The sequence below is a fragment of the Pseudophryne corroboree genome, chromosome 5 (assembly GCF_028390025.1).
Source record: "Pseudophryne corroboree isolate aPseCor3 chromosome 5, aPseCor3.hap2, whole genome shotgun sequence".
NCBI lineage: Eukaryota > Metazoa > Chordata > Amphibia > Anura > Myobatrachidae > Pseudophryne > Pseudophryne corroboree.
The window spans coordinates 114,886,422-114,904,184 of record NC_086448.1 but is presented as its reverse complement, the minus strand read 5'-3'; the positions used below and the strand labels follow the sequence as shown (position 1 = coordinate 114,904,184).

General features: G+C 45.6%; 1 protein-coding gene and 1 long non-coding RNA gene across 6 annotated transcripts in view; one reads left to right on the top strand and one right to left on the bottom strand.

Annotated features, from left to right (window-relative positions):
* The window catches only part of LOC134927322 (uncharacterized), a 133,413-nt gene extending 129,746 nt beyond the window's left edge, over positions 1-3,667 (top strand). The window contains exon 5 of the long non-coding RNA XR_010177611.1: positions 1,929-3,667. This is a non-coding gene — a long non-coding RNA (uncharacterized LOC134927322). The remainder of the gene's footprint in view (positions 1-1,928) is intronic.
* A 1,580-nt stretch (positions 3,668-5,247) lies between these two features.
* ARMC3 (armadillo repeat containing 3) overlaps positions 5,248-17,763 on the bottom strand; it is a 287,743-nt gene continuing 275,227 nt past the window's right edge. For 4 of the 5 annotated variants that reach the window (XM_063921586.1, XM_063921589.1, XM_063921585.1 and 1 more), the window contains 3 exons: positions 16,819-17,022; positions 7,189-7,351; positions 5,248-5,540 (listed from right to left, as the gene is read on the bottom strand). In XM_063921586.1, the coding sequence (XP_063777656.1) occupies positions 5,337-5,540; positions 7,189-7,351; positions 16,819-17,022 (571 nt within the window). In that variant the 3' untranslated portion in view covers positions 5,248-5,336. The remainder of the gene's footprint in view (positions 5,541-7,188; positions 7,352-16,818; positions 17,023-17,763) is intronic. The other variant, XM_063921588.1, reaches the window with a different exon arrangement.

The following is a 17,763-nucleotide window of genomic DNA, read 5'->3' as shown; positions in this document are numbered from 1 at the left end:
CGCAATAGTAGTGCCCCTTATGTCCCCAGGAGTGATGCCCCTTATGAAGTGCCCCCTTGACAATGCCCTCATTAGTAGGGCCCCCAGTAGTAATGCCCCTGTGTAGTATTGCCCCCAGTAGTAATGTTGCCTGTAGTAATGCCCCCAGTTGTTTAGCCCCCTGTAGTTTAGCCCCAGTAGTTATGCCCCCAGTGGTAATGCCCCTGCAGTTATGACCCCAGTAATTTACCCCCTCTTTAGTTTCGCCTCCCAGTGGTAATGCCCCCCAGTAGTTTAGCCTTTATGTAGTTTAGCCTGCCAGTGGTAATGCCCCCAGTAGTTTAGCCCCAGTAGTTTTCCCCTTGTAGTTTAGCCACCAGTAGTAATGCCCTCCTGTAGTTTGCCACCTTGTAGTTTAGCCCCTGTAGTTATGCCCCCTTGTAGTTTAGCCCTCAGTAGTAATGCCCCCAGTAGTAATGCCTCCAAGTAGTAATGCCCCCAGTAGTTTAGCCCCTCTAGTTATGCCTCCAGTAGTTTAGCCCCCAAGTTGTAATGCCCCCAAGTAGTAATGCGCTTGTAGTTATGCCCTCCTGTAGTTATGCCCTCCTGTAGTTTGTCCTCAGTAGCTTGCCCCTTTGTAGTTTGCCCCAGTAATAATGCCCCCCAGTAGATGCCCCCCCAGTAGTAATGCCCCCCAGTAGTAATGCCCCCCAGTAGATACGCCGCTACAGAAAGGGGAAAAAAACAAAAACAAAAATCTCAATACTCACCAAGCCCCGCTCCCGTGTCCAGCCGCTGCAGTCCTTTCTTGGCGCCTGCTCCTCTGCACTATGGGAGAGACGTCATGATGTCTCTCCCATAGCGCACAGTGACAGCGCCGGAAGCCGGAGCTCAGTACTGAGCTCCTGCCTCCGACTGCGCTGTGGAGAGAGACGGGTGCCTGCTGGTAACACAATCTCAGCGGGCGCCCGGCATCTCCCTGCAGCGCCGGCCACACATCAGGTTAGGTGAGACGGAGGAGGCGTAACTGCGTTCCGTCTCCAAGTGGAACTGACGGAGCGCAGTTCTGCCCCGCTCCGGCTCACTTTAACCCCTGTATATGTATATATATATATATATATATATATATATATATATATATATATCACGTAGGAAGTAACTATAGGACATTCTTAGCACAGGCATTGGAAATCCTATATTTTTCAACTCTTTTTAAATAGAATGTCCTCACTTATCACATGCAGAATTAAGTAGTTTCTTTAAATAAACCCATTATCACCAACTAGCCAAATTCAACCTGGTAACATAAGCATATTTTATATCATCCTGTACTGGATTTCTCATTAATCATATAGAACGTCAAAGGACTGAGTTTAGTTCCATCACTTCATTCAGTCCATATGGATGAAAGGAGTTCATTTTAAAGATCCAATAGATAGATAGATCTCTTGTTTTTGTAATCTGTTAAATCGGTCTCCCCCTCTTTTGGTAATATGAATATACTGTATTCCAGACATGTTAACCTCAGGCAACTAGGATCATTTTAATAGTGTTCAAGAACATTGACTTGCAAAGTCAGACTTTGAAATACAATACATTTTAAAGATGGGCGAATGTCCATGCCCTTGTAAATTAATAAAATAATTAATTATGGGACACCATGTATATACCCTCCCCTTTAAAAATCCTGTGTTTGCCACCGGATTGGCTGGTACATTTTCTCTCTCCAAGGTTTGATACATCTCCCCCAATATCTGACTGATTGTTAAAGGTTACATTATAGTTCAGTTTTTAAGAACACTAAACTTTTCTTTCTATTTAACTTTTGCACCATCTAATGCAAATGTATATTTTATTGCATCACTTCTATAAAGGTGTTAATGTTAACGCCTCTTGCCAAACTAAACTAAACTCAGTACAAATATTCATTGTTTGTTTTCTCCTCCTAGAGCTTTCCTGTCACACAGAAGTGTGATAATCCTCTCACGATGCACCAGCTTGGCAGAGTGGCCTAGAGGCGAGGCTGGAGTATAACATTACTGTGGTCTGTGGAGTTTCTGGGGCAAGGTCAGGTTGGAGGACGAATGAAGTCACAGAAATCACTCAAAGGCACAAATCTATTCATTTTCTCTAAGGGCCTTATACAGGTTTGTTAGCAAACCAAAAGAGCACACTAATGGCCAAAACCATGTGCACTGCAGGTGGGGCAGATATAACATGTGCAGAGAGAGTTAGATTTGGGTGCAGTGTGTTCAAACTGAAATCTAAATTGCAGTGTAAAAATAAAGCAACCAGTATTTACCCTGCACAGAAACAATATACCCCACCCAAATCTAAAGGGCCCCATACACTAGAACGATAATGCCCGCTTTCATCCGATTTCGACCTTTTGGGCCGATAAATCGGATGAAAAGTGGCAAATCGGTTTTGTGTTTTACGGCCCTCATTCCGAGTTGTTCGCTCGCTAGCTGCTTTTAGCAACATTGCACACGCTAGGCCGCCGCCCTCTGAGAGTGTATCTTAGCTTAGCAGAATAGCGAACGAAAGATTAGCAGAACTGCTAATAAATAATTCTTTGCAGTTTCTGAGTAGCTCCAGACCTATTCCTAGATTACGATCACCTCAGTCCGTTTAGTTCCTGGTTTGACGTCACAAACACGCCCTGCGTTCGTCCAGCCACTCCCCCATTTCTCCAGACACTCCCGCGTTTTTCCCTGACACGCCTGCGTTTTTTAGCACACTCCCGGAAAACGCTCAGTTACCACCCAGAAATGCCCCTTTCCTGTCAATCATTCACCGATCAGCAGTGCGACTGAAAAGCGCCGCAGGATCCACAGCAAAACTGCTAAGTTTCTAGTTAAATAACTAAGCGCATGCACCCTGCGTGCCTTGCGCATGCGCAATTAGCAACAAATCGCAGCATAGCAAAAATCGGCAACGAGCGAACAACTCGAAATGACCCCCTACATCCGATCTGATCCGGTGCGCGGTCCCGTGAGCATCGGATCGGAGCCCCTAGGTCGTTAGTGCTGCACTCGTGATATGTCGGATCCCGCAGGCATGGCTGGGATCGCATACGATACATCGTATGCAAAAGGGCGGTTCAAGTGAAATCGCATCAGACTTTAGCCTCCAACATGTCGCTGTAGTGTATGGGGCCCTTAACTCTCTCTGCACGTTATATCTGCCCCACCTGCAGTGCACATGGTTTTGCCCATTAGTGTGCTAACAAACCTGAATAACCCCCTAAAGCATTATCATTCAGATCCGTCTGATGTAAAACATTTTTGAGTTAATATCGTTCACTGTATGAAGGCACGGCTATTATGGGACAATTGCTTTGCCTTTAGTCCGTTTGGTAGGGTCGTGTGCGTTGTAGTGTAGTGCCATAGGTCTCAATTTCATCCCTCAAGTTTTCCCAGTAACTTATATTGTGAGGCTTTCTGTCAGTTAAAGCGGGTGGTATCATTACAGCATAAGAGATTACCTCACTTGTGCTTGATTAAAGAAATTCACAAAACATAACCTGTGGGTGGTACATGAGGACTGGAGTTGAGAACCACTGGTGTACTGTATGGCCAGTATTAGTCCATATAGAGCAGGGGTGTCAAACACAAGGCCCGCGGGCCAAATCCGGCCCGCCAGACCTCGTCTGATGGCCCGCGGTGCCGCCGCCAGCCTTGCAGCCTCCCCTTTTTTTTTTTCAATGAATTTACTCCGTGCCTGCACGGAGTAAATTCATTTTAAAAATGGCTCAAGTTAAAAAAAAAAAAAAAAAATTTACTTACCTTCCGGGACCTGGCCCGACTTCTTCCTGCCCCGCACTGCTCCCTGGGTGTCGGACGTGACGTCACCGCGTGACGTCCGTCCGACATCTCCAGGGATCAGAGGAGCGCGCGGACGCCGCGGAGAGGAGCAAGAAGAAAGAAGTAACAGAAAGAAAGAAGTAAAAGGTAAGTAAAGTAAATGGAGGGGGCAGATGGCTGGGCACTATAAAAGGGGGCAGATGGCTGGGCACTATAAAAGGGGGCAGATGGCTGGGCACTATAAAAGGGGGCAGATGGCTGGGCACTATAAAAGGGGGCAGATGGCTGGGCACTATAAAAGGGGGCAGATGGCTGGGCACTATAAAAGGGGGCACATGGCCTTGTGTTTTCCATATGTTTAATAAACAGTGTTTGGCAATATTTGTATGTTTAAAAAAAAATTAATGTTTGTTACCAAAAAACATTTTTCAATACATTGTACAATAATTGTACATTTGAATATCTACTTGTCATTATTCTGACTATGTTTCTGCTTTCAGAGCTAGTTATTACTTACATTATTACAAAAAACAGTAATAATTGAATGCAGTGACATTAATTTATGATAATAAAGAGTGGACACATAGACCTACAGATACAACCGGCCCTTTGATGGGGACCAAACTGCTGATGCGGCCCCCGATGAATTTGAGTTTGACACCCCTGATATAGAGGGTGTTAAGGCCCTGATACTGCAGCTTCTTGGGCTCTTTGTCTCTCCTCTCCTTCCCGCATTATCAGGTACCAACGTTACTTACCTAGCACAAATCCGGGACCTTGAATCTGGCAGTAACGTTAGTGACTCAGCACAGGAGAGCCACCGAGTGCCACGCCGCTGTCTCTTTCATGTCAGCCAACGAGACAGTCCTGCAGCAGCTAGTCAGGTACCATGTTCCCAACATCTCCTTGCAGCGCTCCTATATATAATGCCAATGACTAGTAGATGTATTCTCCTCTGCTAGACAAAGTTAAGCAAAGAAATGTTTTACCTTAGAGTTTTTTAGATTGTTAATGCTGGGTACGCACTGATTGATTGCAGATATATCTATGGATCTGCAGATATATCTATAGGCTGATCGGGCAGTGTGCTGTGCATATACAGTACACTGCCCGATCCGTTGTGACCGACGTCATAAACTCAGCGAGCATTTACACGCGCCCTCCCAGTTGAGTCGTCAGTCACCGGTGGCCTCTGCAGCATATGTATGGTCAGTTGGCTGACCACCCGTACACACACACAATGATGCACCAATATATCTGTAGATATATTTGTCATCGTGTGTGCAGCAGGGCCGACGTGACATGTCTTTGTACGACAACGTTCACAGACATATTGTTGGTAGACACTGGCCGATGGGCCAGCGATTTATGGGTTGTTCAATAGAATGGCCGATATATCAGCTAGTGTGTACCCAGCTTAATATTAATCCCGATATTCTACTACAGAAATATACCACCATACTTAAATATCTGGATAGTTTATTATACAGAGAACATTGTAAGCAAATGTGATATAAAATATTGAATATTTGACAGAAGAAAGATCTTGTATCAGATATGCTGATAGTTATCCGCCTCCGCGCTGCCGTGTTTCATCAGGTGACCCGGCTGATGCATCAGGTCCACAATGAAAGTCTCTGGCTGACCTCTTGTTCCTTTTTGGGGCGAGACATCCAGCAATTTGACTTCGTTCCAGGCTCGACCATAATCAGCACGTATAAGACAACAGCCGATGCCAAGTCTGTCCGCAATAGCCTAGATACAGAATAACCATACAACATTTCATGTACTCATTCAGCAGACATGTACAACAGCAATGGCTTCATTAATTACACCACTCACTTTTCACTTGGGCTAAGGTACACTGCCCAACATTATAAAAGGTAAAATCGTGGCAAAATTAGCCCCACCCCAGGACTATTTATGCCATAGTATAGAAGCTGAATCTATCGCTGAACACTGCAGTTCCCAAAATTCTCAATGTGCACTGCGGTCTGGGCCAGTTTAGAAAGCGTAGCTAATAGAGAAGCCTGCCCCGGCAGATAATTCCATGGTGTTATCCACTGTAGCCTACACATTGTAGTTTTGCTGGAGTGGGATCTCTGACACCTCCCTCTCCCCAGCAGGCTAGACTGCGTAATGCACACTTAACTGCAAATAAAAGTACCCTTGTGATTCCCATCAGTGTCCCCTGAATCCCCCTCTTCTTTACATGGACAGTGCTCCTCATAAGGCTGTAGGAAGAAATGGGGTTCCAGTCAGGATGTTGATATTCAAAATGTTGACACCATAATGTTGACATGTTTAGACTGTTTACAAATAAAAGGACACTTTGACATTCACAATGTCAAAATCAACATAATGTTCATTTTACAACTCGACATTCCAAACATGTCAACGTCCTGAATGTTGGCTTTCAGAACATGTCGACATAAAAAATGTCAACATATCATGCCACTCCTGGAAGAAATATATGGTCACCGTGTATTTGCGTATGACTGTCACCAGGGGCGTTTCTACAGAGGAGGGGGCCCGTGTGCACCTCCTGGGTGGGCCCCCTCCTCTGTACGGCGCTGTAGACTTCGGCATTGTGCCGGAGTCTACTGCGCATGCGTAGGTCTCCGGAAACATGGCGCCCGCCACAATCCGAAGTCCAATTTGGCTACCGCGCATGCGCAGCGGCCATTTTGGCGGCGATTTCCGCAGTGATTGCAGGTCCCGAAGCAAGACACAGAAAAGGTAAGTGTTAAAATGGGTACAGTGTGGCCCCCCCCCGGGACCCAGGGGCCCGTGTGCTCCGCACCCATTGCACCCATTATAGAAATGCCAATGACTGTCACAAAGTGGAGAGAGATAAAGTACCAACTAGTCAGCTCCTAAATGTCATTTTTCAAACAGCCTGTAACATGGCAGTTAGGAGCTGACTGGTTGGTACTTTGGGTTCTATTTACTAAACCATGGATGGAGATAAAGTGGACGGAGATAAAGTACCAGCCAATCAGCTCCTAACTGCCATGTCACAGGCTGTGTTTGAGAAATGACAGGAGCTGATTGGCTGGGACTTTAATTCCAGCCACCTTATCTCCATCCAAGGCTTAGTAAATAGACCCCATTTTCTCTCTCCAATATTTGATACATCTCCCCCTAAATATCAGCAATTATTTCATTTTTCCTTATTACGGTTTCCGCAACGTTCTGAATACTTGAGCCCATACCTGTGCTTAGGATTTACAACTGGTGGTATGGAATGATTATAATATATGAAATGTAAGATAATTTGCCTATTATAACTTGACATCACAGCTTATCAGCCATAACAATATATATCATAATATACTTACATTTGTAAAAGTGAAAACACAATATCTGTAACAGGTATGAGAAAAAAATCCCATGTACATACCTTGAAAAGCAGTGCTCGATGGTAAAATATTCCTTTCTTAATCTTCCCAATGGGTATCACATTGCACTTTAGCTCATATTTGAGTTCACCGATATGGAGTTCCCAGCTGAAATCGTGCAGTTGACTTCTCTCAATCGAGCCACCCATCTTCGCGGCAACGAGCCTACATGAAATGTAAGGAGATCCGTCACTTTTCAGATTTTGGTGACATTTTTCAAGTGTCATCAAAACACAAAAGTAGCTTTTTGCAAACGGCCGTTGAGTGATTGCTGCAATTATGCGCAGATCATTAAATGAATTAAAATGGTAATGTATGCAGACATCGAAGCATCTTATCTGTTCAAATGCATTTTGCGTAAGATTAAAAGCCGACATAAAAGCTTAAAATGAAATCAATTTTATTTTGAAGCCTGTACAAATTAAGTGAATATAATGATTATGTAGTTAAGCAGGAAAAGGATGTGTATCAGTGCAAGGTTAGGAGAAAGACTGACTGGTTGGTTAATCCTTTGTGTCAATACTTAACCTACAAAATTAAGAGATTTCTTTTTTTGATAGTCACAATTGTGGCTCTCATACAGTATATTATTCATTACTAATTGTTGTTTTCCATATTAAATCACCTTCCTTGTTGCTGATTTTCATGATAAAAAGAATTAAGTAATCCTGAAATTTAAGTATGTAATAAATACCCTGTATAACCCTGTGATATATAAATGACAAAAAGAACATTAAACACATATAGGGACATCTAAGGACAATATAGTGCACAGGAAAAAGGTGACGGAACCAACAGCAACCAGTTTAGCATTTGTTTTTCTTTTGTAAACGGTACGGAACCAACAGCAACCAGTTTAGCATTTGTTTTTCTTTTGTAAACGGTACAAAACTAATGCTAGCTGGAATCTAAGGGATTTCCATGTATTACCTATGCATGCACATGGCTACAGCAAATGACAAACTCCACTAATTTGTATGTATGTTTCGTTTGCCACAAGAACAATTACTTTCTCATATAAAAATGATCTTATTGGCATATACTGGGAATAATGATCACTTGTTACGGGAGTGATTTATTGATGCTTCAGTGAGCACTGTGGTATAAATGGGTGAATGCAGTGGCCAGAGACATGGTTGGATTAAAGACCACATGGGCTTGGGCTTGAAAATAATCATGGGCGTATTGAGAAGCAGAAGAGCAGTGACCAGTGCTGTGTGGGTGTCAGGGGTGTAGAGAGCTGTGGCGGGCCCAGGTACTTTTATTGGGTGTGGCCTAATCGCGAAGGCTTGGCCACACACCCTTATACAAATTTGTAAAAATAATGTATTTTCAGTACCACAAAGCGTCACTGAGCATAGAACAGGGGGCGCCATCGTGCCCCTCAGCTAGAGGCAAATCCAGAGGGGGAGCGCCTCCCACCCCACCGGCAGAAGAGACTGCTCCTCCATCAGGCCCCATAGGTAATTAGTACCCGCTCCCCCCTTCCCTCTCGGTGGCAGTGTTGGGTGGTGCCAGTGCCATGTGGGTGTGTACACCCCCTACACTAGCCCCAATGTCTCCCTAAATACCGTATATACTCGAGTATAAGTCGACCCGAATATAAGCCGAGGCACCTAATTCTACCACAAAAACCTGGGAAAACTTATTGACTCGAGTATAAGCCTAGGGTGGGAAATGCAGCTCTAGCCGTACACAGCCCTCAGTGCCAGATATGCCCTCATAGTGCCAGATATGCCCCCACAGTGCTGCCAGATATGCCCCCACAGTGCTGCCAGATATGCCCCCACAGTGCTGCCAGATATGCCCCCACAGTGCTGCCAGATATGCCCCCACAGTGCTGCCAGATATGCCCCCACAGTGCTGCCAGATATGCCCCCACAGTGCTGCCAGATATGCCCCCACAGTGCTGCCAGATATGCCCCCACAGTGCTGCCAGTTATGCCCCCACAGTGCTGCCAGATATGCCCCCACAGTGCTGCCAGATATGCCCCCACAGTGCTGCCAGTTATGCCCCCACAGTGCTGCCAGATATGCCCCCACAGTGCTGCCAGATATGCCCCCACAGTGCTGCCAGTTATGCCCCCACAGTGCTGCCAGTTATGCCCCCACAGTGCTGCCAGATATGCCCCCACAGTGCTGCCAGATATGCCCCCACAGTGCTGCCAGATATGCCCCCACAGTGCTGCCAGATATGCCCCCACAGTGCTGCCAGTTATGCCCCCACAGTGCTGCCAGATATGCCCCCACAGTGCTGCCAGTTATGCCCCCACAGTGCTGCCAGATATGCCCCCACAGTGCTGCCAGATATGCCCCCACAGTGCTGCCAGATACGTTCCCTCCCCAAGTGCCAGGTATGCCCCACAGTGCTGTTACTTACCCCTCCGTCGATCCCGCGCTGTCTTCTGGAGGGACACGAAGCACACAGCGTGCGCGGCTCTCCTGTGTCCCTCCTGCATCTTCGGCGGCCGCGGCGGGTCTATTATAGGAAGTGCCGGTTCGTGATCAGAGGTCACGAACGGGTATTTCCTGTAATAGAACCGCCGCTGCTGCCGCCGGAGATGCAGGAGGGACACAGGAGCGCCGCGCGCTGTGCGCTCCATGTCCCTCCTTCACACTGCTCTGCCTCTGCCTGCACTGACTCGAGTATAAGCCGAGGTGGCTTTTTCAGCACAAAAAAAAGTGCTGAAAAAGTCGGCTTATACTCGAGTATATACGGTATGTAAAAGTACAGAATTTGAATCATTTTGTGAGGAAAAAAGAAATACAACCGTAACACTTATGGTTGGGCAGCTGGTGATCATCATGCAGTCATGATATTAGGCCTGTTTTTGTGTGTAGTTCTGGACCTGTTGTCCTATCCACCCCATTGTGGCCCTGGCCTGAGATCAATAATCCCAATGTTTAATGCTGCTGGCTGCGGATGTAATATGAGTACACTGGGTAAACACAACACAAGCAACATGATGGGTATGAATGCTGCTAACAGCGCCCCCCACAGATTTAGAGCAGGAACTCAACTTCTAGGACTAATGCAAAACTGAGCCAGGACCTCCTCCAACGCATTTACCAAACGTAATAGGCCCCCTTTATCCTAATTAACTGTAAGATAAAAAATAGGATTTTGGTACTTACCAGGTAAATCCTTTTCTTTGAATCCATAGGGGGCACTGGAGTACTCTAGGGATATGGACGGTTCCACAGGAACTAGGCACTGAATAAGTTAAAATTTGAGACTACTTCTCCCCTCCATATCCCAGAGTACCTCAGTGTTTTTTTACTGAGCCGAACAGGAGCTATAGAGGTTAATGGAGAATTACATATAACAAACGGACAACAATAAAGTTGACACATAACGTTACTGACAACTATCAATTGACACCAACCCAATAAACTTGCTAATTTGAACCAGTTGGTGAGAGTGTGTTACCATAAGATCCCCTGAACTTACCACAAGCCAGGAAAACTGCTCTGGGTGGGCGTCCAGTGCCCCCTATGGATTCAAAGAAAAGGATTTACCTGGTAAGTACCAAAATCCTATTTTCTTTTTCATCCACTAGGGGTCACTGGAGTACTCTAGGGACGTACCAAAGTTTCCCCCCTGGGCGGGAGAGCTGTTTGGCACCTGTAACACTAGACGGCCAAAGCTAGATGCTGATGCCGCAAAAGTATCAAACTTGTAAAAGCGCACAAACATGTGCACTGAAGACCATGTAGCCGCACTGCAAAAGCTGTGTCGTAGAACTCCACGACCAGCTGCCCATGACATTCCCGGAGAACATGTGGAATGAGCTGTTACTGATGTAGGCGGCTGTAACCTAGCATGAAGGTAAGCCTGACGTATGGTCAGTTTTATCCATCTGGATAAGGTCTGCTTAGAAGGTGGCCAACCCATCTTGGCCGCATCATAGAGGATAACAACGTATCCGTCTTAGGAACTGTAGACGTTCGGAATACATAAACGCGTAATGCGCGTACCCCAACCAAAATTCCAGAATCTCCTGTTAACACAGGAACTACTATTGGATGATTGATGTGAAAAGAGGACCCTACTTTTGGTAGGAAAGCGGGATTCGTCCAAAGTTCCGCTCGGTCATTATGAAACACTAAATACGGTGGCTTGCATGACAAGGCACCCAAATCTGAAACCCGCCCTGCCGAAGCTAAGGCCAGGAGAGAAATTGTTTCCCAAGTGAGAAACTTAATATCCACTTGTTGTAAGGGTTCGAAATAAAAAGACTATAAGCAATCTAAAACCAGATTCAAGTCCCATGGCGCAGTAAGTGGAGTGAAATGGAGGCTGTACTTTGAGGACACCCTGCATAAAGGTGTGTACCGACGGCAATAGAGCCAATCTTCTTTGAAAATAAATTGACAACGCCGATATCTGCACCTTTAGTGTGGATAAACGCCGACCTCCATCTAACCCCATCTGTAGACATAACAAAAAAGATGATGTCGGAACTTCCGAACTTTACACCAACCTATATAGGCACGCCAAATTCTGTAAGAATGAGCTGCCGTAACTGGCTTACTAGCGTGTAACATGGTTGGTATAACCTATTCTGGAATGCCCTCTCTTTTTAAGAGGGCTGTCTCAACAGCCACCCCGTCAACGCCGCCGCGCTAAATCGGAGAAAAAGAACGGACCCTGTTGTAACAGGTCCGGACGCAGTGGGAGCGGCCAAGGAACGTCCGCGAGTAGACCGCGAAGATCCGAAACCAAGCTCTCCGAGGCCAATGAGGCGCCACTAGTATGACAGTGGCGGACTCTCTTTTGATCCGTTTTAGCAACGAGGGAGCAGCGGAAAACGGTGGAACAGATACACGAGACTGTATGGCCACGTGATTGTGAGAGCATCCACTGCCACTGCCTTTGGATCTCTCGTTCTGGACGCGTACTGGGGCGTTTGATAATTGTGGCGAGATGCCATCCGGTCCACTTGCGGGTAACCCCACCTCTGGACCAACATGTGAAACACTTCTGGATTCAATGCACATCCTGGATAAAAAATCCAGACAGCTGAGATAATCCGCCTCCCAGTTGTCCACTCCCGGAATGAATACTGCCGACAAAATCACCTCGGCCCAATTGAGGATTCGAGCTACTTCCCGCATGGCCATGCGGCTTTTCATTCCTCCTTGTTTGTTGATGTATGCGACCGCCGTCGCGTTGTCTGACTGCACCTGAACAGCCTGAGCCTGCAGCATGTGCACTGCTTGTTGTAGCGCATTGTAAATTGCCCGGAGTTCCAGGACATTTATAGACAGCAATCTTTCGTGATCCGCCCAGAGACCCTGGAGCTGAAAATTTTGAACTACAGCTCCCCAACCTCTGAGGCTTGCGTATGCCGTGAGAATTATCCAATTCCAGGCGCCGAACCGTTTCCCTGCGGTTAGATTCTGTACCTTGAGCCACCAGAGTAGCGACACTCTGGCCTTTGGAGACAACCTCACCCTGCGGTGAATCTGCAGAAGCGAGCACGACCATTGTGCGAGCACATCCAATTAAAAAGGACGTGAGTGAAGTCTTCCGAGCTGAAGCGCTTCGAAAGCCGCCACCATTGTGTCTAATATGCGAATGCACAAATGAACCGAGACTGTGCGTGGCTTAAGCACTAATTGTACCAGATGACGAATGACCTGTACTTCTGTTCGGGTAGGTAAATTCTTTGATTTACCGTATCGAGAATCATACCTAGGAATTGAAGTCGATGAGACGGAATCATTCAGGAATTCACGTAGACAATGGTAGGAAAACAGATCCCCCCCCCCCCACCTGGTCTGTGATCTATTTTTGTCTGGAACGTAGCCAAAGTGGACGTTGTGTGCCACTGGCGAAGCTGAAACGCAAGAACCAACTGCCAACTTCACAGAAGCTGTAGGCAGCAAGAAGTGTAAGGTGGTCTTTATTTAGGGCAAACCTGAACTGGAGTGCCCTGCCACTACAGCCTTGTTACCTCAAACCCTTACCAAAGCAGCCGTACTGCTGTGTAGGGTACACTCCGATAGGTAGTTAAAGGCCCAATAATTGCAATTGTCTCTCATTGGAAATTGTTCAGCCTTCGCTGAGAACCTAACGTACTGGCCTGGTGCTATGAGGGCTGGCGGCGAATCGACCGCAACAATTTAGTTGAAAACAGTAAAAAAAAAAACTTTTATATTTTTTTCTTTCCCCAGGCAGTACATGCGCTCGCATTTCCCTCCAAAGAGGACCGGTAAGGGTCTGTCTGTGCAGTCGTATTTGTCCGACACACTGTGTGACCGACTCTGCAGCGAAGCTGCTTGTTTGATTATGCATTAGACTTAGTGATCATGTACCCCGACCAGTAAGTACACCACGGAAGTAATCTGTGTATAAACCTGCATTACCGTGCATGTGGTTACCAGCAATAGTGAATCTTCCTGTAGAGACATGCTGTCAAAAACAATTAATAAATTAATAAATAAAATTCCTAACAACCCCCCGCTCCCCCAGAGGCTGAGTGTTGTAGGGCAGCAACCTCCTGCAAAGAACCAGGAAGTAATGTTAAAAATGGTGTCCTATCATGTTTTCTTTTTTTTCTTTTTTTTAATATATATTACACCTGTTAAACCAGGATCTGAACCAGTGTCCATGTAATCACAAAGTTCACTGTGGGCGGGAAGCCTAACCACTTGGCTACAGAGCCACCTGTAAAAATAATAAGCAAAGCTGCTGTTTAAACATCAACTCTGGTGATGATATGGTTGCTGTAGTGACTTGCAATCCAGATGGGACCTGAACCCACAATCCCTGGTTTAGGAGGGCAGTGCCCTATCCATTAGGCCACTGGGGATCTGGGGAGGTGAGGCCTGAACTCACAATGTTTGCAGTGCTCAACAGATACTGTTTAATAAGCACTGTGTGCCGACCAACTGCGTCACTGTAGTCTTGCTTATTGAAAAATAGATTTTTAATGTCAGCATATTATATATATATATATATACACACATATATACAACAATGTATATTCACACATACTCAGACCTTATAATATATATATATATATATATATATATATATATATATTTCACATATGCATACATACACACATACACATATATATTATATACCCATATACATATATCCTTATTCAGAGGTATAATAATTTTTAAGAAGTCTGAAACTAAATGTGACCACTCACAGGCTTAAAAAACTTGAGATGTCTGCTGCTTAACCGCAGCTTAGTTAATGGGTCCCGTATCCAGTGTGGTGTGGCTGTAGATTTAAAAGTACCTACAGCACCTTGTATTCCCAGGTGGGTAACCAGGTCCAACACTGCTCAGCTTCCAAGATCAGATGAGATCGGGCGTATCCAATTGTGGTGTGGCTAAGTGAATTAAGCAAAGCTGCAGCAGGTGAGCCTGAACTCACAATGCTTGCAGTGCTCCACAGATACTGTTTTATAATCACCATGTGCTGACCAATTGTATAACACATCTTACTTTACAACAGTGAACAAAGCCAGTATTTGGCTGACCACAGCCATGATTCAGATTTGCAGTCTTTGGGATAATATCATTATAAACAGTTATGATAAGAATAATAGTCTTTGCTGGTGTCTTACTCATTAAACAGACAGACAATACAAAAAACAACTTGCACGAGCAATATGCCTGATTCCAAATTCCCCTTAACACCCCTGCGCCTTCAATGGAGGAGAGATGTAATACAGGAAATTCTGGAAAAACAACAGGAAAAATGGTTAAATATGCAGACTTATAATTATGTAAGCAGATTTAATAAACATACTATGTTGCATTCAAACCTGCACATATATGAGCAGCATGTATCCTGTTTAACAAAGACTTAATAGCCTATTGTAATACATATGCAGCGCTGCTGTATTCCAGTAAACATACTTTCTTTTATCAACAAGAGTTGAATCATGAGATTTTATCCAGTGACCCTGACATTTCTGTGTGCAGGGAACATCACTGTGGCATCAAAGTTACTCACTAGGCTATGGAGCCTGCCTTTTACAAAAACTCTCATTCGTGTGCCCCCCCCCCCCCCCCGTGCTCCGTGTATCGTTCTCTATACACGGAGCCGGGCTATGGTGGAGAAGGAGCCGGAAGCGGCATCGAGGGCCGGGGAGCGCACTGCATAGAGCCGTGGAGAGGCCTATGCATAAATCAACGTGGCCGGCGCGGCTCAGAGCGGCGGGGGACACAGCATAGACAGCGGCGCTGGAAACGGCGGCGGGCGGCTGAAGGCAGCGGCTGAAGGCAGCGGCTGAAGGCAGCGGCCGGCGGCCACACACACACACAGTATCCCACACAGCGGGGCGGCAGGGTGAGCTGACCGCCCCGTTCAACATACCTGGACCCTGTGGTGAGGGCTATGACGGGGCTTCTCTATAAGTTCCGTCCAGCCTTTACTGCAGGTTTTAGACCTGCCCGTGGCAGTGAGGGAGCTCTTTTTAGAGAGGTCCGACACCCACAGCTGCTTCAGCAGCTTCCACTATCCCGAACCCTCGCCTTTCTGGAAGGGGGGAAGGGATGTGGAACATTGAAAAATCAAAAATAAATCCAATAACTGTGGAGAAACTCCACAGGCCTAGTTGCTCGGTGAGCACTGAAAAAACACTGAGGTACTCTGGGATATGGAGGGGAGAAGTAGTCTCAAATTTTAACTTATTCAGTGCCTAGTTCCTGTGGAACCGTCCATATCCCTAGAGTACTCCAGTGACCCCTAGTGGATGAAAAAGAAATTACATGTGATAAATTAACAAAGCACCACCCCAGTAAGGGTGTACTATGATATACCGGTGCTGGGGATCCCGGCGCCCAGCATACCAGCGCCAGAATCCCGACCGCTGGAATGCCAGCAACGGGGCGAGCACAAAAGAGCCTCTTGTGGGCTGGCTGCGCTTGCCATGCTGCGGGCACAGTGGCGCGCTACGCTATTTATTTTCCCTCAAGGGGTGTCGTGGACACCCCAAGAGGGACAATAGTTGTCACTATCCCGGCGGTCAGGATCCCGACGCCGGTATGCAGAGCACCAGGATCCCAACAGCCGGGATATCGAGTGCCTCCACCCAGTAATACTCTGTTTGCCAAAACACATTCCCCCACACATATGCCTCTAAAATTAATTTATAGTTCAATTTTCAAGTTCTCCTAAATCACTGCAGCTAAAATCGAGAAGTGGAAACTGCTAATAAAATGTTGCTGCAGCTCCAAATTATTTCAGATAAAGGGCCACACAATATCTGCCTTCCTCCCCTGGGAAGATGACATTTCTGCGTATGCACCCCTGTGAAGGAACAGGGAAAATGTCACCGATGCGGCCAACCAATGATTGGATCAGTTGGGTATATTGGAAGATTTCTCATGCCCAACCGTCCGATTATCGCTGATTGGTTGTGGCCACACACTATAAGATTGTTGACCCGATCCGCTGATAATCCACTCAGTGGGCCGATAATTGCATTATGTATGCCCAGCATTATAAAGAGTGACTAAACCAAGTCTTGGTCTTGCAGAATGCATGGTAAGCATATTGTTGTAGTTCCTTTCCCAATAGAGCATAGAGCCATACAATTACAAGTTGTTCGTATTTTGTTATTCTTTATATGATATCATTTTTGAGGTTATATTTTACTTACTGAGCCAAAGCAACAACTTGCTCCTTAAGATGGGGGAGTGGAAGGATCGTTTTGGATGCCTCTGAGATATAGTCATTTAATTCTTGGTCACATGGTGGAAACCACTGTGTTTTGTCAGCAGAAGGCTCTTGAATTTGTATCTGGGGCACCTCATCTTCCTCCTTTGTCTTTTCTTCCTCCTTCTTTGCCTTACTCTTCCCTTTGCTATAAGGAATTGTATTAAATAAGTACATGAAATTAGATATGTAGTCTGACCCTAAACATATGGGTATGTAAAACTAATACCCCTGTTAACAATTAATGATTACTAATGCCAAAGCAGTAGTTAGCTTGTCACACACATTAAGGTCTGGACATTCAAATGAATAGCTAAATTGAACAGTTTGTGCCCGGTGGAGCCAATGTGGGCAGATCAGACTTGTGTCCCTTAGGCAAATGTCTGGATCCCATAGAGTCCTATTACTCTAGTCAGTTGACAACTTAATGCACATAACAATTCCAGTATCTGCAGACCAGTTTACTTCCATGCTAACCTGGTAGAGATTAACCTAACTGAGCATTGACATTCTCAAGATTGTATGATCAATATGTAAGCCAGCATAAGGGTACCTTCCAAGCTGGGCAGTGAAACGCGTCATGCAGTATTTTATTTTGTGGTTACAATGTGGAGTTCTCCCATATAGAACAGAAATAAACATAAATCGTCAGGAAGAGTGCATATGGTTTCACAGATTTTTTTTACTTTTTACTGCTTTTTATGTGAATTGAAAACATCATAAAGTGTGGTGTGTATTGTTATTATTACACTCTATCAAACGAGTGAGTTGGCTTTTTTAAATTGCACAAACAGACGTGCAGAAGCAATTAGCACGTGCAGAACGTGCCATTCATTTCTACTAAAGCCTTTGAGCTCTTTGAATAGAAGATTGGGAAACACTTATTCTG